Genomic DNA, 24,335 nt, shown 5'->3' on the forward strand with positions numbered 1-24,335 from the left:
CTGGAAGATGGGTGAGGGATACAGTCAGTTTTGAACCCTTGGGAGTACAGGACATCTGGGCCTAATAGAAAAATGCTTGCATGAGTAAGATGGTCTCTTCAGAAGCAGAGAAAAAGCTAGTCGTGAATCTTTATGCTGGCAGATAAGCTTCTGCAAGGGGGCCTCAGAAAGTGGCTAGACTAGACTCTCATTTGTAAACAAACCTACATAGTAGGTTTGAGAAGCTAGGAGACATTTTTCCATGTGGTGGTGATGGTGTGTGTGTATGCACATGTGTGTGTGTGTGTGTGTGTGTGTGTGTTTATGGGTACACTTTTTGTATGTGTGGGTAGGTGTTCATTCATGAATGTGCAGGCACATGTGCATGTATGTGCATGTATGTTCAGAGGCCAGAGTATAACCTCTAATGTTATTCTTCAGGAGCTATCTACCTTTATTTTTCAAACCTGTCTCTGTCTCCTAGCACTGAATTTACAAGTGCATATACCTGGCTTTTTTCTTTAATGTAAATATTGGGGATTGAATTCAAGTACCCATGCTTCCAAGGCAAGCAATTTACTGACTGAGTTGTCCTTTTTCATGTCCAGTATAAGCCAGACAGGCAGCATGACGTTTGGCTTACAAATGGCTTTTTCTTGCAAGCTTGCGAACAAATTAGAGGCTAGGCAGAGTTCATTTTCTCCCTGGACCTCTGAAGTAGGTGGTAGAAAGGATACATTTGATGGGAGAGAAACTGACATTATTGTATCCCCCTTTAAATGGGATACAATAATGTCAGCTAGGAGAGGTTTTGTCATTTAGGTTTTCTTTACTGTTACAAAATGGAAATCTGGCTCGCCACAGATCAAATCCATGCAGGAACAAATTTCAACATGCTATGTGCATGACTATTTTCATTCTTAGAGCCAGTCAGTAATGTAAGAGCCGGAGAGCCTGTTCTCTAAAACTGGCTGTGGAAAGACTTGGGGAAGAAGTGGGTTTGATCACATATTATTAAAAATCTGTCCCAAGACCCTGAGATTGCAGCATGTGTTAAGTCAGTGACATTTCATTCTGTAGTAAGGAAAACTGAATTTAAAAAAAATACGTAGGCAAAATGCAACCTTCCCTTGGAATAACCAAGAAAGGCCCAGACTCTAAAAGATATCATTACACAGGACAATCAAATGGTAACATGGATAGAAAAAAAAAATAGAGAGGCAAGGGTTGCACACCGGTGTGGATTACTGAATGAAGATTCCTGTTCCAGCCTGTTTCAGATTGCTATGGCACCTGTTTCAGATTGCTTGTCCTCACCCAACTGCTGTCTTCAGAAGAAGCTCCTGAGGGATAGTGGTTCCTCATGCCTTGTCTGGGCCTCAGTATTGCTTAAGGAGCAATTAGAGCCACGAGCTTGAGGATTTCTGCTGTTAGGATGTGAAGTATCTGTGTTGTAAGGACATTTGGTTCTTTGTGGAGACTTTACTAGACAGTTCATCATTCTTAATGACCAATAAATATCTCAGGCCTGGAGAAGACCTTTTTTAAAAAAAAATCTGAACTCTTTAGTTGGAGGCGAACTAGAGTGGCCCACAGGCTCATGCTTGAGGAGCACTGCTTTGCAGCACTGCTGACTGAAGCTGCTAGCCCCACTCCTTGACCCTCAGTCCACAATGCTTGCCCCTCCACTACATGAAGCTGAACAAACATTTAAGGAATGTTGGTCTGAAGGGAAGCCAAGTTATTAACCCATTTTAATGTCTTTTGTCTTCAGATCCCTTTGTTCACAAAAGATTCATATAACCTATTCATATAACCTTTTTTTCTTCTATTTCTAGTGTCCATGGAAAACATTGGTGAACAAGGTAAAATACTGTTATGATTGCAGATATAATGTCTTAAGAACAGTTGGAGAAAGCAAATTGTATCCATTGTATTTGGTTGGGATTAAGAGAACATTCCTTGACAAGATGGTAATAGGATAGAGTAAATGACATCTCATTCTTCTAAATTCTGTCACTCATGTGGCAAAGAACCCTGTAATGGCCATAATTGTTTCAAAGATCCTTGTACCTCCATGATGCAATCAAATTATCAATATTGCGCTTAAAATATCAAACATGTCATATCCTGCTTATTTATTTGTTTAGTTTTTGTTAGGAGTAGGGGCCTGGATGCTAGAAAAGAACTCTACCACTGCTCGGCACCCCCAGTCCTCAAACATGTCTATATTCCGAATTGGTACATTTTCTGCAACTGTTTACTTCTGAACTGTGCTAATATATTATTCACACAGACTTATTGTCAGTAGTATGGAATTATTATTTCAAATCCATGTCATACTTCAAGACTTTAAAAGAACATGCAAAACGTTTGTATTCTCTAAAAAAATAAAAGTACTCAGGATGTTTTTCTTAACAGTTGTCCTGTGTAATAAATCAAGTCATAGGATCCCCACGGGCAGAAATCACTTCATCCAGATGGTGCCTGTTTACATGTTGTCATTTTAACAAAGGGAGCCACCAGTGTCAACTAGAGCTAAGCAAACAGGCAGACAGTGTCTCCAATGGGAACTGCTTTCTCTGCCTCTCTTAAGCAAAGTTCATAAACCCTGGAAGTCTGAGCATTTGGTTAATATTGTATTTACTCTTCTGCAACCTCCCTGTTTTTACAACTTAGGAAAGGTCTGTTTAGCCAATTTGTAAAGAGACAGGCCTATGTACAGATTGGGGATGGGGTTCTATTCATGGATATAGATATAATGATACATTCAGAGATATTTTTTAAAACCCTCCTGACTTCAGGTTTTTAATTCAAAGAATTGTACTATTGGAATATTATGATACAAATAATATTTTATAGTTTATCATCACTGTTAATTAGGATATTTTGTGAATACCACGATTTGAATAAAAATTTGCATGTTGCAGTGATGATTATGTTTCTTCTGTTTTAGTTGTGTGCCTCCTGGCTTATCATCTACTTTTTGCAATGTTTGTCTGGTCATACTGGAAAACCATTTTCACGTTGCCCATGAATCCTTCAAAAGAAGTAAGTTAAAGCAATAGTGTAGTCCTTCTAAAGACAGCAACCTGTAAAATTAATTTCTGAAAATGAATTTTCTTCTTTTCATTAATTGTTTCAAATTTATTGAATACAGTGATGTTTTTTGATTTAAAAAATCTGTATATGTTCATAAACCCTGGAATTTTCACTAGGTTCTTGTCTCTGTGTATGATAGAATTATCCTATCAAATCTTTTATGCATTCCTTTCTACTTTAGTGTTAAGCATCCAGATGGATCGATAAGAGATAATTTTCAGATAGATAGAAAGATAGATAGATAGATAGATAGATAGATAGATAGATAGATAGACAGATAGATCCAGATGGGTCAGTAAAGATAGGTGACAGGTAGGCAGACAGACAACAGACAATTTTGGAGCAATTTTACATTAATTATTATAGTAAAAACATATTAGTTGTTTGTCAGTCACCAGAAACAACAATAATAAATGGTGTAATTCATTCTCTCTGTATTCAAGATATCTATAGCTAGCCCACAGCTTTTACATACCCAGACTCCTGTCTTACTGTTCTGTCACATGATGTTTTGATTCCATGGGCCACTTTCTGGCTGAAGGTGTAACCCTAATTCCAGACATCATGAATCTGTTGCTGCCAGCAGGCCGTAGACAGTAGGAAAGGGTTGTCCTTTCCCTTCAGCAGCATTTTCTTCAAGTTACTGATTCCATTTCTACTTGCATTTAGATGACTTCATTATGTGACCACCTCTCACATGGAAGCCTGAGGATGTAATTGTGATTCTCAGTGGTCATGTCAGCCACTAAAGGCAGGAGTGGTTATTGGGGGGACAGAGCAGCTAGCAATATGCTACAAAAGGTCTCAAGTAATAGTATGTGACTAAACTAGATTTGCATTTTTTAATTTATTGTCCTCGTTTCTGGGTTACTCACTTGGTTAAACGATTTAAGAGCAAGAGACGGTATTTTACACACTTTTGTGTTCTTCGCATTTGCTCTAATATGTGTTTGTTGAATTGTAATAAACCTTGCTGTGTATATCATAGCATATTTTTTAGTAGGTGAAGTTAAAAAGAAAAGACATCACAGTAGTTTATTTCCTAAAGAAATCAGTTTGAGATGAATTTGTGACCATATGACCCAAAACTACGCTTTTGGCCTGCAAAAGGGTGTTAAAACCCAAAACGCATATATTTGCACAGAAATAATGGTATGTGTAGACTGTAGTGTTTCACAGACTAGCTTGTGTCTTTGACTCTTCATGTCTTTTCCCCTTTTCTATGTGTTTTTTTTTTTCCTTCCTCATATAGTATTCACTTCTTTCTCATAATCTCTCTCATGCTATCTTGGCCTTTGTGCAGGTTTGAGGGAAAATGCTGCCTTCAGTCAACTGAGCGAGTGATCTCATCCACTCAGGTGGCTTACCACCTACCTCTACATTGATAACTTTCATATCTATTCCCAGCTCTGATTTCTTTTGAGGGCCTAGCAAGGGTCTCTCTAGCAAACATTCCACCTTGGTCAGCCCACTGACACCTTAAATACAAACTGTAAACAGAGATCACCATTTTGTCCTTCCCTAAACCCTACCATGTCTGCTACTTTCATTAGTAAATGTCTCTGCTGTCCACCTGGGAGGTAGGCCAGGATCCTAGTGTCTGCTTGCCTCTGTCTCTCTCTTTCCGTCCCTCTCTCTCTCACTCTGCTTCTGTCTCTTTGTCTCTGTCTTTCTGTCTCTCTGTGTCTCTCTCTGTCTCTGTCTCTCTGTGTGTCTCTGCTTCTCTCCAATTCCTCCCTACCCCCTATTCCTCTCTTTTTGTCCCTTCCTCTTACCATCTCAACCATCTCCATTGTCTGACATACTATAGTCTTCATGCCGTGTAAGTCTTACTTGTGTCTGCTTCCCCTGGGCTCCATCCACAGGGAAATACAGCATTTTTATCTGCTGTATATATCTGTTCTGTGACTGCATATACCCCGCAGGGTAATTCTGGTCTCCCTCGCCTGGCAATAATTATCTTTGTCTGAGTCTGACTTCCTGCTTTCTGTTCTTGTAACTCTTAACTCGTGTAGCTTTCCAGTATTCTTCTTTCTATAATATTTTTTTCTCTTTATAGTTTTTCTCTATTTTTTTCTCTTTATAGCTTGCATCCATACCAGCAGCAGTTATTTCCTGAAATTCTTAAGCATGAAATTATCCCAAAGTTCAGTTCCTGGACCTCTTTTTTTATATATCTGCACTGGAGATCCCCTGTAATTTTATAACTTTAGATAGTGTCTCATTGGTATAACTCTCAAATGGATACATTAGCCTTTGGCCTCTCTCCTGAATGCCCGACACATCAATCAAGATCTCTTTGACATCTCACAAAAATTTCAAACTTAATGTATCTGAAAACATCTGGCTCTCCTACTCAGTTTTGTAATCATATTCCTAAAGTGTCCCCGTCTCAGTAATGGCAGCTGCATGCTCCACTCTTCAGGCCAAAACCATTACAGTCATCCTTGAGAATACTTCCTCCTGGTCCAATCCAATTAGCAATTTAGCTTCAGGCTATGACTTTAGCCAATGCCGACAGTGTGAGTTCTTGCCTCCTCCTGCTGCCGCCCTGCACCACTTCATCATCTCTTTCTTACGTATTTGCAGTATCATGCTCAGGATGTCTGTAACTACACCATGTACAATAGCAAGCCGCCTAGCACAAACATAGAAATTGATGACAATGAATAGACTTTGCTGGGTGATTGTTTCACATAAAATCATATGTATCCGTGTGTGTTCAGATAATTGTGTGAGGTAGATAGTATTGGATATCCTTTTATGTGTGTGTATGCGTGTTTATGTGTATGGGGGCAGCCTCAGAGGCCAGAAGAAGATGTCCACATTCCTAGAATCTAGGGTTACAGGTGTTTCTGAGCCACTTGGTGTGGGTGCTAACAACTGAACTTGGGTCCTCTGCAAGAGCCGGTACTCTTAATCACGGAGCCATCCCTCCAGCCCACATTGTAATTGTCATGGTGGCATAGTCGTTTCATTGACCATGTAATAACTGGTGCAGTAATAGACCATTTTTAAATTTTAGGCTAACCCCAACCTCATATCATATGTAGTGCTGATATTACTGTTTGAATGCAGAATTTTACCCACATTTTAAATTATTTTCCTTAATAAAAATTCTCAGATGTAGAATTAATAGATCAAGGAAATTTCAGTGGCTTGACCAATTGTTACTCAAAAGGATGCAGTAATTTTCAACATTACCAGTTATGTTAGACTCTTGGCATGGCTTGCTATTATGAAAACTGTTAGCAACTTCGTAGACAAAATGTTCTGTGTTTTAACTTGCACATTTTAGATTCTAGTGAGGGGATATAGATATATATATCTGTCCTACATGAAAGACAACTAACAGACAAGAAAATGTATTTATATGAGTTATCTGGTTCTTTTTAAAATAAGAATCATGATTTTCTTTTTGTGTATATGGTTAAAATTGAGCCCTGCTGTTATCTAGAAACTATAGATGAGCTCAGATCTCAGTTTCTGTTGCAATTTACCAGTAAGAAGCAGGTAGGCGTTTTTGGAGAAGTGATTACTCTTAAGATTATGCAGGAATAATGAAGATGAGCCAAGGGCACCTTCTAGTGCCAGAAAATAAGAAAGTACTTAGACAAAATAGATAGAAGAGAATGTGTCAGAGGAACACAGGGGCCAATGAAAGAAAGCCCAGTAAAAAAGATCAAATGATTAGAGCAGTAAAACTCTCTGTGCATGAAATAAACATCTATGAGATTACTTAATTAAATAAGCAATTGAGTACATTGATAAATAAGTAGCACAACAGAAACATCTGCCCAACAGAAGGCTTCTAAAAAGTTTCTGATAACACTTGACCTTTTAGGAGTCAAGGCATAAATCCCCACTCCTTATATATGAATGAATTCCCTCCAAGGGTACAGGATGGAAAAGGAGAAGTACTGGGGAAGATCACAATAGAACCCCTGATGGAAAAGCCGCCTCAGGCTGGAGAGGTGGCTCATGTTCAGAAGCACCTGCTCTTCTGGAGGACGTGGATTCAGTTTTCATCACCCACATGGCAGCTAACAACCACTCATAACTCCAATCCCAGAGCTCTGAGAGCACCAGACATGCACATAGTACATATACACACATGCTGTGAAAACATTGTACGCACAAAATAAATCTTAAACAACAACAACAACAACAAAACTTAACCCTTCCTTAAACTAAATGATTAAGGCCAGTATCATATGATCAGGCTTGCTACTATGACCTGCTGGCAATGTCAGTTTTCCTCCTAACGATCCATAACCCCAATCCCATCAGGCAATAAACATCAGAGAAGTTGCAATTAAATGCACAGCACTCTACATGGTATTGGTGCCCCTCAGAACTACTATGGTAATTAGAAGAAACAAGAAATAAAAAATATAAGCAATGAAGGAAAATCTGAGAAACCACAGAGGCTAAAATGAACCCAAGGGCATGTGGCAATTGAAAATACTATGGTATTGTCATAATCCCATATTGTGGAGATATACAGAACAGAAGTACTGAAGTAGAAAAAGATATTCCAAAAAGGAAAACCTGAGTATCTATGCTGAAGCTTATGTGATGCGCTTTGGTTAATAATAGATCGATATTACCTCGTTAAAGTGCCAACTGTGCCTTGCTCCTGTAAGATATTAATATGAGGAACTTAAGTGGGGCATAGAGGAAATTTTATACTATGCTCTTAAAATTTTTAGTAAATTGAATGTATTTTTAAAGGTAAAATAAAATTAGTGTAACAGAAGCAAAACCAGGATGTAGGGAGAGCTGTGACATCTGGAGATTGGAGAATATATCAGGAGTTCCCAGCTCTACTTTCCAAAATGCTCAGTACCTTCAGATCTGTACAGACAGCATCTTCTAATCTGCAAAACCCATAGGACTTTGCATATCATGAATGTTCTGGAGGAGGAAATGGTAGAAGGGAGAATCTTATAGCTCTACCCTATGCCAAGGTAGAAATCCATTTTTCATCTCTGTATTATGCAAGTTAAAAACTTCACCAACCTGTATTTGGCTTCTTGGAGCTTCTGGTTAATTTAATAATTTAAGCATTAAACATGCCAAGGTCTTCCATGTCCAACACTCCCTAGAAGTTCCTCCTAAGCAGACAACGACCCATAAACTTGGTGAAAAGTCATAAAATGTTGATTATTTCAATCGCGTGCCAGTTCTAAAAAGTCTTTTAATAAACCAATTCACAGGCAAGTCATAATGCCGGGTTTTAAATTAACTTTAGAAATGGCAATGGGAAGAACTAGGGAGGTGACTCAGTGACGAGACTGCTTGCTCTGCCAGCATGAGGATCTGAGTTCAAATGTAAAGCACCTATGTAATGGGCTAATGGGCCTGCATTATTATGATTAGGTCTAGCAAAAATCAGTTAAGTTTATTTTATAGAGGTGAAGTATGTGGGCCCAATATCATGTCCTAATTTTTATTGAATAAATTGTCATAATGTATATGACATGTGTAAGTAAGCTTAATTTTTTTTTTTTTTTTTTTTTGAGGCAGAAACTCTCTGGGCAGCCAAGGCTGGCCCTGAACTCACGATCCTCCTGCATCAGTCTCTTAAATGTTTAGATTACAGGTGTGCAGTGTCATACCCAACTCAAGGTTGTTTTTAATCTTTCTTTTAAAAATTATCTATCTATTCTGTTGGAGATTCATTAGTAACTCCTCCCCTGGGAGGAATTCTTAATATAAAATGTGTGTATAAAAGCAGAGGATCTGATTCAATGGTAGAGAATTTCCTTTTTATATATGATGCCCTAGGTTTAATTCTTGCTACTGCCAAAGAAAGTCTATATAATGTACAACTTCAGAATATTCAAATGAAAATGACTAAGCAAACGTGCAGCTAATATATAGAACATTCATATTTTTCCTTTCTGCAATACACTTACTTCACAGTTGCATTTTCCTAGACTCTCCAAGAAGAAACAACTATTCTGCATTTAATTTTAGTTATTCCCTGTTCCTAGATGTGAATGTGCCCTTATTGATTATACAAAGGTGGTTTAGCTTCTTGATTTTGAACTTTATGGAGAACGTGTTCTATAAGGTAATTTGCTGTTGCTGTTTTCAGAAGATATTAGGTGAGATCTGGTCCTTTGTTGTTGGATCGTTATAGTTCATGGTTAAGCACCAGCAGTAGGTTTAGATGTATCTTGTGGGGCTAGAGAGATGGCTCAGTAGTTAAGAGCACAATCTTCTCTTCCAAACGTCCTGAGTTCAATTCCTAGCAACCACATAGTGGCTCAAAACCATCTCTAATGAGATCTGGTGCCCTCTTCTGGCCTCCAGGCATACATGCAGGAAGAGTACTGTATAAATGATAATAGATGTATCTTGAGCTAATTTATTTATTTACCTACTATCCTTTGATAGACATTGGATTTTAGTTTGTATTTTTCCCATTTCAAAGAACAACACTATGATTGATTTTGTACATATCTTTATATATATATAAAGTGATATATATGTATATATGTATAGATATACATATATATCTACATATACATATATACATACATATGTGTATATATATACATACATATGTGTGTGTGTATATATATATATACACATATATCTATATGGACTCATACCAACTTTGGTAATTTTACATGTTTGTGATTATCTAGTAGGAAACGAAATAAATCTTTGATTTTCTCAAATAAGTGTAGTTCATTAGTTTAATCAAACTATCAATAAAAGCCATAAAATGGATTCTTATTTGAGTGCCAGAGGAAATGCTGTGTGACACTTATGGCTAAGTTCAAACTGTCTAACATGAGTATATATATATATATATATATATATATACCCGATTGATTTTTTTTATTTACTTTTGCTTCTAATGGTATCCAAATGAAAAATTCATCTGTTGAGCCATGCATTTTTACTGGGCCATCTTATCTATTATATAATTGATATTTTGACATAATTATTCATTTTATAAATAAATCTCTACACCCTGTTTCCTTAAAATTTAAAAACACTTGATGAAAGAGGTATAATAATTATCATACCTATTACTATTATCACATTTTTTAAGATTCATAAAATGGTGAGGTTAAGAGACATGTCCATATTTGAAACTCTACTAACCTCTCAGAATATACTACACACCATTAATATTTTATAAGAACCTTTAGGGATAATAGAGCAGACAAATGTGTTGTCATTCCTTTGAAAATACTGATTAAAATTTAAATTTATTCCTCAGTTCCATCTCTCTTATGCAGAGAAAGAATTGCTGGAGAGAGAGCCAAGAGGAGAAGCGCACCAGGAAGTTCTGAGGCGAGCAGCCAAAGACCTTCCCATCTATACCAGGACCATGTCCGGAGGTGAGCAGCTATAATGAGGACATTGGAACAGCACCCAAAGGAGGCGTAATGACCTTTAGAGAGCACATTCATAAATACATAATACATACGTTTATGAATACATAAACTGTCAAACCCTGGTTTCAAAATGTTGTTGCTGTTTCTTGGGTTGCTATGAAATCACTCCTGTACACTTCCATAAAATAGAACGGAAACATGAGTCACAGGTGGCACGGAGATCTCAGAACTGACTCTAATTCTGTTCCTCCTACTACTGCGTCGTGACTTGGTGATGACATGAGGACTGCTTAAGTCTGTACCTGCTGCAGAAGACTTGCTTTTAAAGTTTTAATTATAAACCTTTCTATTTATGTTTAAAGAAACTATATCTACAATAGACGTAAAGCTAATAAGTTTGCAAGTATTTTTTAAATAAGATTAAAGCACTAATTATATGTGAATTGTGTAAAACATAATTTAGGTATTGCTATCGGTTTTTAAAATGGAAACTGTTATACAAATATATTAATAAGAAGCCTGCTTAGCTTATATTTAAGGTAATTTAACATCTAATTAAGTCATTGTCTTAAAAAAAAAACAACACACATGAACTATACATAATTACTACCAAGACTTTAGATACATGTGTTGTAGCTTTAAAGTTCTGCCTGCCCCTTATGACTCATTAGCCCCATTGTCTGCCCATTACTTAAAATATGGCTATACCAAGGTGAAAATTCTTAGGTATAAGATACACAAATGCTTTTAAAGATTTAGCATGAAAACATAAAATGCCACAGTGGAGAGGAGATGGCTCAGCAGTTAAGAGCACTCTCTGATCTTCCAGAGGTCCTGAATTCAACTCTTAGCAACCACATGGTAGCCCACAAACATCTAAAATGTGATCTGATGCCCTCTTCTGGCATGCAGGTGTACATGCTGATAGAGCACTCATTAAAAATAAGTCTTAAAACAAAAAGAGAAAATATAATATGCCTGATTAATGTTCCTATATGATTTATATTTGCTTTTAGCTCACATTAGAACCATATTGAGTCTACATTTAACACAATTTTCACTGTAATCTAGTGCACCCTCTGAGGCTTGTGTAGAGAAATACCATCTCAAAATCAGTCATCCAGATAGACTGTGCCCTGCATGTACTATTGAAGAAACAATGCCATTGCTACCTGCAAGAGCTAAAAGCTTTGACACACGCCTGTAATCCCAGCACACAGGGAGGCAGAGGCGGGCACATATCTGTGAGTTCGAGGCCAAGCTGGGTCTATGAAGTGAGGACAGGACAGCCAAGGCTACACAGAGAACCTTGTCTCCAAAACAAACAAACAAAATAACAACAAAATAAGTAAAAAAAAAAAAAACAAAAAAAACTAAACTAAAATCTCCTATTGTATATGCTTCTTCCACCACTTGTTTATACACACTATTGAATCATAATTAACAGAGATGTGAGGTCATTTCCAATTTATCTAACTTATAGAATGTATTTAAACGTTCTGGAACGTGTCTCTGAGGTGTGTCCTCACGCAGTTAGACACAGGAATAAATCGATGTAGCTGAGGGAGACTTTCTGTTGACCTGTAGAAATGAACACAGCTTTCCCTTGAGCTGTAGCTATTGATGCTGGAGAGCTCTTTAGGCAAGCTCCAGGAGGTCTCCTGTTCTCGGGGAACTCTCCAGAAAAGCCTGTCTCTAGGCAAGTGTTTTAATCCTCTGTATTTAAAATGGCTTGAATATCTTATTTATTTTTTCACTAATTTAAATTCAGTATGCTTTGTGGAGTTTAAATTTGGAGTGGTGCTTAAAAACCAGTTAATTGTTTTTTTTTCAGTGACTTAGAGACTAAGTGAGCTCTTTGTTCCTAGCAATCCGATATTGTGACAGATGCCAACTTATAAAACCAGACCGCTGCCATCACTGTTCCGTCTGTGATAAGTAAGAGAATCTTTGCTTTTTTGAAAGTGCATGGTCGTGTTGTTCAGTCTTGCATAACTGCTTTCCAGATTATCACTAGAGCCCACATTCATGCTTTTTGGCCACTATTTAGATACATGAGTTAAATTTTTCCTTGTATTAAGAGCAGTGTAGCTTATGCCACTATTAATGTCGTTTCCCCAGGTCTAGGGATTCTCGTGTGGCAAGTTCAACTTAGCAAATGCTACTTCTGTGAATGTTTTCACCTTTAAAAAGACACCTCTCGATTGAGTCCACATACTTACATACTGTTGTATATTTAATATGTAAGAGGAAAAGCTAAACTTGTCCTAAAGATTGATAGTTAAGAGCAAATTTTATATAGACTGTAAATCTACTGGTGGTTTGCACTTTTTAATGCAAAGCAGTCTTGTATTAATGCAAAGAAACTGATTTGTATCTTAAGGAATGTACATTTTGAAGTTTTATTATTCTATTACAACTTGAGTCAGCTATAGTGTCTGTTTTAAATGAGAATGGCTGCTCTTACTGGATTTCATTTTTAAATAAGCAATTCTGTAGAATTTTATATGCTACAGCTGTTGAAAATATCTTCCTTTTCTAACGAACATCACCAAGTGTCATGTTTTATTTTTGGGTATTTTTAGATGTATTTTGAAGATGGATCATCATTGCCCATGGTGAGTATAAACTTATACTTAAAACAAGTCTCTGTCAGTTATTAAATTAGTATCAATTGAAGCACTTTTTACAAATCTCTTTATTAACTGGTTACCTTACTTGTCCTAGGAGGCACTTTCAGGTTTCGTTTCTAATACCTAATTAGCTTCAAATGAGCCTTCATTTAGGGGAATTTCTATTAAATAATTTCAGAACTAGTGTGTTAATACCATGAAAGTTAATTTTATATGTTTACATGTGCAAAGTATATTCTTTATGCAAATACATAAACGCAAGTGCACTAAAATACTTTCCAGAAATGTATCTATATATTAATTATATGCAACAATACCTCAGTAGAAGTTTATAATAAGCTTTTAATGACTTATTTTCAAGGAAACTGCATTGAGGGGTAGAATAGTAAATATACAGATATGCAGATATGGTTAAACAAGATTTTCTACTTAGAACTCATGCATGCTTTTTTTCTAAGTCATTAAGTTCAGCTCCTTTCCGGAGGGCTATGTGAAATACCTGCTGAGGAAGGTCACTTCTCCCACTCTTGTTACCGTTTTTCATTCTCTCTACATGTTAGTCATGTTAAGGTGGCCAAGGCTGAACTCAAGCATTAATTATGATTATTGTGTGAATTTATTTCTCCCAGGGGTGACACACTGAGGAAATATGAATGCTCACAAATTTACACTAGGCAGTTTGCAGTGCATATAGGTAATGATTTTCCTAGGAACAGGGAGGAATAGGGGAAGATTAATGGTTGATGCATCCTGGATCTCTTACCGTTAAACCTCTCCCTTTTCTTCAGCAGGTTTCTTGCTTGAAATTGTTGAGGGTAGTCAACTCCTATCAAAATGCTTATCTTCTTTAAAACTTCTGCATACTTGACCCCTCTTTGTACTAATTTATACTTGTGTTTGGTCTTTTGTTCCCCATTTTTGTCTCTCAGAATATTTTCCTACCCAACCAATACCCTCAATTACAGGTTTTCCTGACTCCCCCCCCCCCCCTTCTGTCATCCAGTGCTCCCAACAGTACCGTGTGAATTTTCTTGTAGTGAGGACCCCTCTATTTGATGACATCCTTATGTCTCAGGAACCTGTCTGTGTTCCTTCACTTCCCCCTCTGGGCTTTTTTTTTTTTTTTTTTTTTTTTTTTTTTTACCTGAATGAGATGACTCACCTCATGGCATGGTCAGTTCAGAACTACCAGGACATGAGTACCTCTAGGACCATCCTTCAGCCAGCGAGAGCCTGGCTAACAACTCAACTTTATTGACATTTTTCCTCTCCTTCTATGGCACTGGGGATCAAACCCAGAACTTTGAACATGCCGGGGAAGCTCTCTGGCCTAAGCTACATCTCCAGCCCTTCTTCAATTGTTTATCTAAAGACAAACACAAAAACCTACCTACCTGTATCGAAACTGTTGTCCCAGAGGAGAACTCATATTGAACATTCTCCTGTCTAGATTTCTGTGCAATCTAAACACAATTGTCAGTTTGTAAAATAATCAGGGCAGAGAGCCTACACAAAGGTTCTTGGTTTTTGTTTTGTTTTGTTTTCCATTTTAATGAAAAATTGTGATAATAAAGAACGGAGAGGTAGGGACAATCAGATTTCTCCCAAGCCAGTGCACACAATAGCTCTTACCATCCACTGTTAGATGCATAAACTTCCCAAAATAGAAAATAATGACTCAGGATTAGAGCAGTCTTTCTAAACCAGCAATTAATGCGGCGGAACAAGAAACTGGAGGATAATTTAACAATCTTTCGAACTTTGACAGATCCTATTAAGCAGGTAAAAAGAATAGCTAGACAACTGCAGCTATTAAAAGATAAGCTTCTACAGCATGACTTCTTTGATCTCAAGTTTATTGAACTGTTTCCTGCACTGACATTTCTTAGGCTGCTACCTTTGTTCCCACACCATCTTCCCTGCACTCCTCCTGCAGAAATCAGCAGCGTTATCAGTATATGAATGACTGGATCCCAAAGTATCTCGTTTTCATCAGGTGTCAAGTCAATGGCGTAGCCGACTTTTTTTTTTTTTTTTTTGTAAGATGGAATGAGCTGGGTGCTAAGCTAGCATGCATTAGGCCCTGTGTTTAATCTCTAGCATCACAAGGAGAATTTAAGAATTTAATTTAAAAATATAGAGAGCTAGGGATGTGTGTCCCAGTAGTAGAGTACATGTTTAGTGTGTGATAAAATCTGGGTTCAAGATCAGTATACCCTCTCCCCCAAAATTACAGATAAAGCATAGAGTTCAAAAGCAAAGGCAATGCATATGTTTTCTAAGGTCTGTTTTTTTTTTTACTTCTTCCCTAATCACACAGAACCTCTATTGGTATTGTTGTGGCTGCTGCTTAGGTCTAAATGTATCCATGTATATGGTTGTATATCCATACATATATTTGTGTGGCCTTTCTCTTAAAAACAAACTACAAATGGCTACAGAGTTGATAGAATGGATATGTTTCACTTTGACATTCAATATATTCTGGAACTGTTTCCACTTTAGTAAATCAAAATCTTCTTACAGCTGTTATGTGAATATAATTTCTCACAGTGCTTTTAGGATATTACCAGATTATGCAGCTGCTTTTCCTTTTAATAGAACTTGCATATGGTTTTGAACTTTAGAGATCATATCAGTTTGGAGCATTTTAAACGTTAGTTAAACACTGCCTATCTGCTTTGCTTTCAGTGATTTGCGGGTCCTCTTGGGCACTTAAAATTACCCATTAGGATTTAGGAGATCACACGTGTCGTTTTAGCTAAATTAGAGTTTTTGTGGTGTTTTTTATTGGAGGAATGATTTTACTTTTAGCATAAAATTTTAATTAATTATACTTATATTACCTTGGTATGCCTACCTAATAACTTCCTCAAATAAAAGTAAAAATAAATTTAGCCTCAATATATTGAATGCCCAATGAATTTTAAAGACCATACATTAAAAAAAAAAAAGTTATCTTTACATACTGATGACAGAAAGAAGCCAATTATTTGTCCTGAGGCTCAGAAGAGTGAACTCAAAGTCAGACAACTAGTTTTGTTTAGGGGCCTGAAAAGCTACTTTTCTTCTAATATATTATATTCTCTTTATAGTTTAGATTTATAATTTAATTTATAATTTATATAGGAGTTTCTGTGAAACAGCCAACAGCTCTGCTTTACACCAAACTAAAATTTCACAACCCAAAATGTGTCCTTTCTACATTAAAGCCATTGCTATACTTCCTGGGAGGTACTCCTCAGGCCACACTGAGTCTACAATAGGGAGTTAGGATGTCTAACCAAGAGCTGTCATGAAAAAAGTATGTTGTTGTTGTTCAATATAAATACTCCTCCTCTGATTCCTCTTAGAATATACCTTCCAGAATCTTCTATGTATGTAGATCAAATGGTGATCAAATGGTGATTCCACATTCTGTATTCTTGGTTCTTACGTGGCAAATTACCCCAGTGGTCTTAAACATGAGCTATAGTAAGCTGAATCAGATGTTATTAAAACCTGATTAAAACCATCTTTTTATAAAAATGATCTCTTTATCATTTAATAAGAACCTGTTTGCATTTCAGAAAGAGGAGCAACTGTCACAATAACTCAGTTGACAAGTGTCCTTGCTTATACCCACTCTGCCCTGAAGTCCACCTTTATTTAGGCACTCTACTTCTTGAAACCAACACTAGTAAGCAAAGGCAATATTCTGCATTATTTAGAGAGAGATCATATTAGAGGAAGCCTGTGCAGGACTGTTTCCAATATTCTTTCTTGCCATTATTCTATTCCAGTGTCATAAAAAGCAATCTCAGAGATTTGTTTCCATTCCCACTGGGTCCTCTAAAGCTGCAGACATAAACATTAACAAGTAATATGCACCTGCAATTTAGCTTATTTCTGAATTGCTTCTCTATGGACAAGACCTTTAAATTCAAACTTACTCAATCTCCAGCTGTTCCTTGTGGTTTTTGAAATACAAAAACAGTTTTTGTAAACTTGGATTATTGTGTTGTTTTTTTTTTTTTAATCAAGAAAAGGGAAAAAAAGTACTTTTGTTTTTATTACCAAAGTCAACAGAGAGAGGAGGGGAGAGGGGGGAATGGGGAGGAAAACTTAAGAGGGAACAAGGACTGTATGTAATAGGTTTGTCATCCCAGCTAACTACGAGTTAATTCTATCATATATATTGACTAGTTTAGCCATGGAGGCTGTTAACATTTGCATAAAGAAGATCATGGAGTCATGCCCTTGGTTAATGGAAAACAGAGAAAACAGTTACACAATGAAATGTACTCATTTTTGTGTTGTCGCTATTTATAGTTGTGATTCTACCCTCCCTCCACACATCATATAATGATTTTAGAATAGGAATTTAGGATTTAATTAAATTTTCATATTTGGAATCATAGAACATAGAGCTGCATTTCAGAAATTATCTGAGCACTTATTTTCTAGGAAAGTGACCGAGATTCTAGTTCACATCCTCAGTCACATAATTATCTATTATCAAATAGACATTACTCCTCCTTTTCTTAATTCTTCCATTTAATACTCTTTGATAATTTGATTGCCTTCACATTGGCATGCAATGAGGAGTACTGAAGGGCCTTCATCCAAATTGGGGGAAATTAAAAGAATTTAACCTCCTTAATCATAGTTGGAAATAGAATCTAGAGATAACCTAGTAAATTCCCCAAATCTGCCTGACTTTGTAGGGTCTGGCACAAACTGCCTGTCTTTAGGTGTTTGTTTGTTATTTTATGTAATTCATTGTATATGTGGTGTAGTGACATTCACTGTGATTGGTTAAAGCAATATTAAGTATATCATATATTGAATATCTGAGTGCAAGAAAATTCCTTTTCAATATGTTAGAAAATGCTATGGCTTATCGTGAATGAAATGCTAATGAGTTTTAGATGAACATAAACCAAAACCTATGCTATGTTTAAATGTATTTTCCCTAGATTGAAGATGTAACTCATTGAGACTATTTTTGTTTTATTGGCAGGGTGAACAATTGTGTCGGATTTTCAAATTATAAGTTCTTCCTCCTTTTCTTGGCTTACTCTTTGCTGTACTGCCTTTTCATTGCTGCTACAGACTTACAGTATTTTATCAGATTTTGGACAGTAAGTCATTACTTCAGTGGCTTTTCTATATACAAACATTCACTAGTGAGTTACTTCAGACTCTGAGTTTCTAGGGTTACTCTGTGTAGTCATCAGTCCTCCTTATTCACAGTCTGTATTTGTACATTCACCTTCTCAAGATATATTTGTAACTTCCCAGCCAGTGTCCTCAGAGCTTTTTCAGTTGTTTCTAGACATGGCCATATTTGCACAGTGCGCATGCGTGTTCTTACTAAGATGAACCGTCTGCATCTCTGCAGCCTGCAAACAAGGTTGTTCTCCCATGGTCTGTTGACTTCCATGTTTTGTTGTGGGGATTTTTGTTTGTTTGTTTGATTGATTTGTTTTACCTTTTGCTGATATTTGCAGTATAAAATGATCTTCACACATGCCGATGAAGTACTACCTATCGTTTCTAAACGAGACTGACGTGTCTTATGGAGAAAACACATGCTTCATGCAGACATTAATTATAGCACTGTTGTTCAGAATTTCCATATTAGTAAGTCAAGGCAATATGTTAAACAAGGGGCATTCAGACAGAACCCAACATCAAACAAGGTTGTGAACTGGTTAGTAGATGCCCAAGGCATCATGAGAAGAGGAAAAACAACCCCATGTTTCCCCAAGATCCAGTACTCATGGATCCATTGTTGAAGATGACCCTTTTCAGCACGACAGCAAATAATGAGAATTGACTAGATAAGCAGATGTTCTTCTCAGTATTTAAAAACTGAGGTATTTTCTCCACATGTGTTAGATTAAATTTTAAACTTTTACATCTGCAGTGTCCCAAATTTTTATTACATATTCTATTAATAAGCTTTAAGTAATTCATTTGTTTTTTTCACTATATATTTTAAAGTAAAGCAAAGCAAAATTATGGCATATGTAAATGATCCAGAAACATTCCTAGAGAACATGAAATGATGGTAAGAAAGCATTCTAAAAAAATTTAAAAAATTTAAAAAAAGAAAGCATTCTACTCCTCGCCAGGATTGCTTTCTCCCTGAATCTTCTTTTATTTTCATTAAATTATCTCCCATAATGGCAAAAGATTTCTGAATTGCTGGGTAATTTATATAATACTTAAACCAAACTTAACACTAAAGAGTTACCGAATGCATACTTTGTCCTTGTCCCATGGCTAAGAAACGCGTGTATGTGGGTGTGTTTCCAGCATGAATGTTTTCCAAACTGTCATTTCACTGCCCTCCATCCCTAAGGGTAGTTTTCATTCTAAACCTCAAACACACCTGGACAGGAAAGACCAAAGTTTCTGTTGCTCAGATGTTACTGTCAAAAGCTGCCTGCTCAGGTCTTGTCACCAATGGGAATGGCCACTACTGTCGGGAGGTGAAACAATGCGATCATGTCACAGTGGGAGGCCCCTGGCATCTCTGGTGCTCTGCTGAATGTTAGGACCCCCCCAGCCCTTCACTCGAGAACCAGCCCTCCCCTCTTGGATATGCCATCAGTCAGGGGCAAACAGGTTTTGCAGAGCTGGCTGGTTTCAAATATGGGCAATAGAATTTTTATGTCAGACAGCTTGTTACTGATATTGATCTTTTCTGTGATGCTGTTAACAGAACTTGAAGCATTATTTTGGAGGTGTGTCTCCTGTATTCTTTTAGTTGATAGTGTTGTCTATACTAATCTAAAGTATCAAGAAGAATAGAAAATAAATCATGCCAACTAACCTATTCTGGCATTAAATTAAAATCATTGGAACATTTATGAATATGAGGCATGCTAATAACCTGTTCAGGCAGTAAATTTAAAACTCCATTTTATAGGTTGTTTTTTTTTTAATCTTATTTCTCACCAGTATAGTTTATGCTGCCATTTTTTTAGGACTTGATTTGGTTATGCAAAGCAAAATAAATAATACATTTTAATCTTTTCTGAATATATATTCCTATTTCAGTAAGCCTTTAATTTAATGTGAAATGTTTACCTGTCTCCTTAAATTTTATCATGAAGCTATGTGTCATTTTCCATTTCTAAATTATTTAAAGAAAACAATCATATTATCTAATTAATAAATGTAGGGGAATACTCATTCTTCCCTTTGACAAAACATTTTCTTTTCTTCCTTTCCTTATAGAATGGTCTGCCTGATACTCAAGCCAAGTTCCATATTATGTTTTTATTCTTTGCTGCAGCTATGTTTTCTGTCAGCTTGTCCTCTCTGTTTGGTTATCATTGTTGGCTAGTCAGCAAAAACAAATCAACATTAGGTGAGTATCCAATTATTGTGGAGAACAGAACTTTAAATCCATATGCAGTCACTCACAAAAAGTTGTCATATGAGTAAATGTCATCAATACGTCTTGAAATAGTAAAAAAAAAAAAAAAAAAAAAAAAAAAAACCTTTCTTATTTGCCACGTGTTTTGTAATGTCATATAGGCCTATGTCCATTCTTTGCATATATTAATTGACTGTGCATGGCATGCAAAGCAGGATATGTGCCCAGTGGAGAGCTAAGGAGCACGAAGGCAAAAATCAAACAAAAGTAAACAAGGAAACAAACAGGCATGAAGTATGGCAGAAGGGCTGGAGATGGTGCTGGTTTGAATGACTTGTCAAGGAGGACCTCATCTCACCAGGAAATACTCAGTCTGAAAAGTTAACCATAGAAAGGGCCAGAACATGGTAGGCACAGAACAGGGTCTGTTAAAAAGTGATGGCTAATGGTCATTGTTAAACAAAATCTAGAATCACGTGAGAGATGGGCCTCTGAGCATGGCTGGATTATCTCAGTTACCCTAACTGAGGTTCGAAGACCCACCTACTGTGGGTGACATCATTCTGTAGCTGGGATCCTGAACTGTATAAATGGAGGAAGGGACTGAAGAGCAGCGTCCGTTCATTGTCTTCTCCATCTGACTGTGAACATACTCTACCTACCAGTTTTATGCTCCTGGCCCCACAGTTTCCCTGCCATGGCGGTCTGCAGCCTGGAACTGCAAGCCAAATAAACTCTTTCTCCCTTAAGTTGCTCTCATCAAAATAGTTATCACAGCACCAGGGAAAGAAAGGTAGACATAAGGAAATAAGTAGGGCTTAGAGGAACAGTACCATTGCAGACACGCATAGGGAAAATGAGGACATAGCTCAACCAGTAACAAGGTAGGGTGATGAGCCAGTAGAAGGAGAGGAGCATAAGGCCAAAGCAAGCAAAGAGAAGGTCTTTATGAATATGGAAGATAATAGAAGGGAAGTTAAAAAAATAAATGAAGCCAATAACTATTATCTTTAATGTAACTTATTTGTCAAGGCTTGCCTAGGAAAGAAAGTAAAAGTTATTACCAAAATTAGCGGCAAGGGTAGCATCATCACCAACTTCACAAATGTGGAAAAGATTTTGAGAGGATTGTATGAACCGCTGCCCATTGGAAGAACAGGTTAGCTAGGTGTGATAGAAAATGACCAGAAACAAAGCACCAAACCAACTGAATAAATAACAAGGCCATATAAGGCAAGACCCTGTCTAATAAAGACATTTTTGTTTTGTTTTGTTTTTAAAGCTGAACATCCAGGAGCAACAAAGGCTTAAGATTTCCTAGTTTCTGACTCTGCCAGTTAGATTTTCTCTCCAAAAATGATGGATAAAATCTTTATACTTCTAAATGTGTTCATGTCCTAAAGTTCAGATTTTAGAATTTGCTTTGAGGGTTACTCAAGAGGAAAACACTGTGTTGTAAAAAGAACATTGATGGCCTTGTCATCATGAAGTTCCACATCTGTATTTACTTCTGTGACTATGGGCAATTCTAATGTCTTTTGGACCACAGCTTTGATACACAGAGTGGACATAACCAGATATGACTGTTTGGGGATTGTATTTTCGTTTGGAACAAGCTAGCTGTAAAGTACACTCTTAGGTCAGCTGGAAAAATTATGATGAAATAAAAATTTCACCAGAGTGGACGCAGGACTAGCCACAGGATTATCATCATGGATTGCTGCAGCCATGAATCATCTGAAGGAATGGGCGGGCATGGGAGCATTAGCAGGCCTTCTGGTGTTGGTCTCCTTGGTTTGCCTGTGGTATATATGCAAGATTAGAGTCTCACAACAGTGTGATGCAGCCATGATCATTCAGGCCTTTACAGCCATGGAAGCAGGACATTCTCCCCAAGCATGGTTGGATACCATAAAAAGCTAAAATGTTACGCTCAGGATGCGAGGCTAAGCACTGCACTCAGGGTCAGCCGCTTTGGACCCAGAGAAGAGCATGTCTGGTTGCATGCGGGTTGATCCCCCAGGTCCTGCCTCTGAGAAAAAGGTATCGGACAGGTCTGATGCTCTTTGGGTGGATGACACCTAAATGAACATCGGTACAAAGTCCCAATTTATTTCTAATATCAGAGATCAGACCTCTACTCTTGCCTGATGCATCTAAAACAAAAAGGGGGAACTGTAGAGAGCTGCGGAATGCTATGCCTTAAAGATGGAGCTGGTTTCCGCCTTCCACCTTCCCGATGGTGAGTGCTCTCTGTCACGAACAATTCCACATTTGGCTAAGGCTGAGGATCTGGCTTGCTTCCATGTATGTGGACCTATCTGCATTGCCCACGTGGCACGCCTGGGTTGGCTACCCAGAGGCTATTTAAGCTGTGGGCTGGCTTTCCCCGGGGTCCGAGGATTGTTCAAGGTTCCTGAATAAACTGCATTGAAAAAAAAAAAAAAATTTCAGTGAAGTTTAAAAATGGAGTTTCCTGACTTAACAATGATATCAAGTATATGTAAAATATATTCACACTTCGTTAAAAACAGATTTGAGTATTTCAGTGTGATTCAGTCTGTCTACCCTATTTATAGTCAGAAGACCTAGAAGGTGGGCTGGTAGGGTAGCTCAGTGGTAAAACAAACAAACAAACAAAACAAACGGAAAAAACAAAACACTTACCATAAAGGCTGATAATCTGAGTTCAATCCTAAATCCCACATAAAGCTAGGAGAGCCATTTCCAGAGCAGTCCCTTGACCTGTACATGCACACACACTGATAATAAATAAAACAAAAATCTGGAAGGTGTAAATTTTAGTTTATTCACTCATTTGTATTTTCTGATTTTCTCTTGTGCACATGTATTCTTGTAATAGTGAAAAATTAAAATATACTTACTCATTTCTTAATATTTTAAACCAGAATAGACTACCTGCATTTCAGGATAATGGATACATTTTTTTTGTTTGTTTGTTTATTTGTTTGTTTTTGTTTTTTTAGTAAATGTTAGTTTATTTACTACTGAAAAATAAGAATAAATGCTGTCAGCATTCTAAAAACTTATTCAATGTCCTCCTTGATCAATATATTTTTTTATTTTTTTCTTCACAATTTATTCATTATATATCCCGATGGAAGCCACCTCCCTCAACTCTCCCAGTCCCACTCTTCCTCCCTTTTCCCGTCATCCCCTTTCCCTAGTCCACTGAAAGAGAGTTCTCCACTATTGCCATCTGCCCATAGCTTGTCAAATCTCATCAGGACTGCCTGGAGCCTCTTCCTCCATGGCCTGGCAAGGCTGCATTATCAGGGGCAAGTGATCAGAGAGCAGTCAACTGAGTTCATGATAGAGGCAGCCCTTGCTCCCCTCACTCAGAGATCCACATGGAGACTGAGCTACCAATTGGCCACATCTGAGCAGGGGGCCTGGGTCCTCTCCATGCATGGTTCTCCATTGGAGTCTCTGCAGGACTCCCTGGGCTTAGATCTTTTAGTTTTGTTGATCTCCTTGTGGGGCTCATGTCCCCTCCATGCCCCTCTAATCCCACCCCTCTCTTCCTGCATAAGACTCCCTGCTCTCTAACCAAAATTAGCCTTATGGATACGTTCTTGAGTACTCTCGGGAGGCTGCCCATTGGTTGTTAGAATTCCCTCATTTTATTTGTTTCAGTATTAGGGGTTGCTAGTATATGCATTTTGCATTCATGGTATTACTCTCTGTTTCTTTTAGAGGCATTCAGAAATCCAGTATTTAGACATGGAACAGATAAAAATGGATTCAGCTTGGGTTTCAGTAAAAACATGCGACAAGTTTTTGGTGATGAGAAGAAGTACTGGCTGCTACCAATATTTTCAAGGTACTTTGTTCTGGAAGGTTTTTATTTAAACTAATGAAAATAAG

The 24,335-nt window shown here is 37.3% G+C and overlaps 1 protein-coding gene across 2 annotated transcripts in view; it reads left to right on the forward strand.

The window, feature by feature from the left end:
- The window catches only part of Zdhhc2 (zinc finger DHHC-type palmitoyltransferase 2), a 66,065-nt gene that overhangs the window by 22,636 nt on the left and 19,094 nt on the right, over nt 1–24,335 (forward strand). The window contains exons 2-9 of one of the 2 annotated variants that reach the window (XM_060381627.1): nt 1,818–1,844; nt 2,936–3,030; nt 10,325–10,445; nt 12,311–12,380; nt 13,028–13,060; nt 18,078–18,198; nt 20,306–20,438; nt 24,165–24,291. In XM_060381627.1, the coding sequence (XP_060237610.1) occupies nt 1,818–1,844; nt 2,936–3,030; nt 10,325–10,445; nt 12,311–12,380; nt 13,028–13,060; nt 18,078–18,198; nt 20,306–20,438; nt 24,165–24,291 (727 nt within the window). Of the gene's footprint in view, nt 1–1,817; nt 1,845–2,935; nt 3,031–10,324; nt 10,446–12,310; nt 12,381–13,027; nt 13,061–18,077; nt 18,199–20,305; nt 20,439–24,164; nt 24,292–24,335 lie in introns of those variants that run through there. The other variant, XM_060381628.1, reaches the window with a different exon arrangement.

This window comes from Meriones unguiculatus, chromosome 4 (assembly GCF_030254825.1).
Source record: "Meriones unguiculatus strain TT.TT164.6M chromosome 4, Bangor_MerUng_6.1, whole genome shotgun sequence".
Taxonomy (NCBI): domain Eukaryota; kingdom Metazoa; phylum Chordata; class Mammalia; order Rodentia; family Muridae; genus Meriones; species Meriones unguiculatus.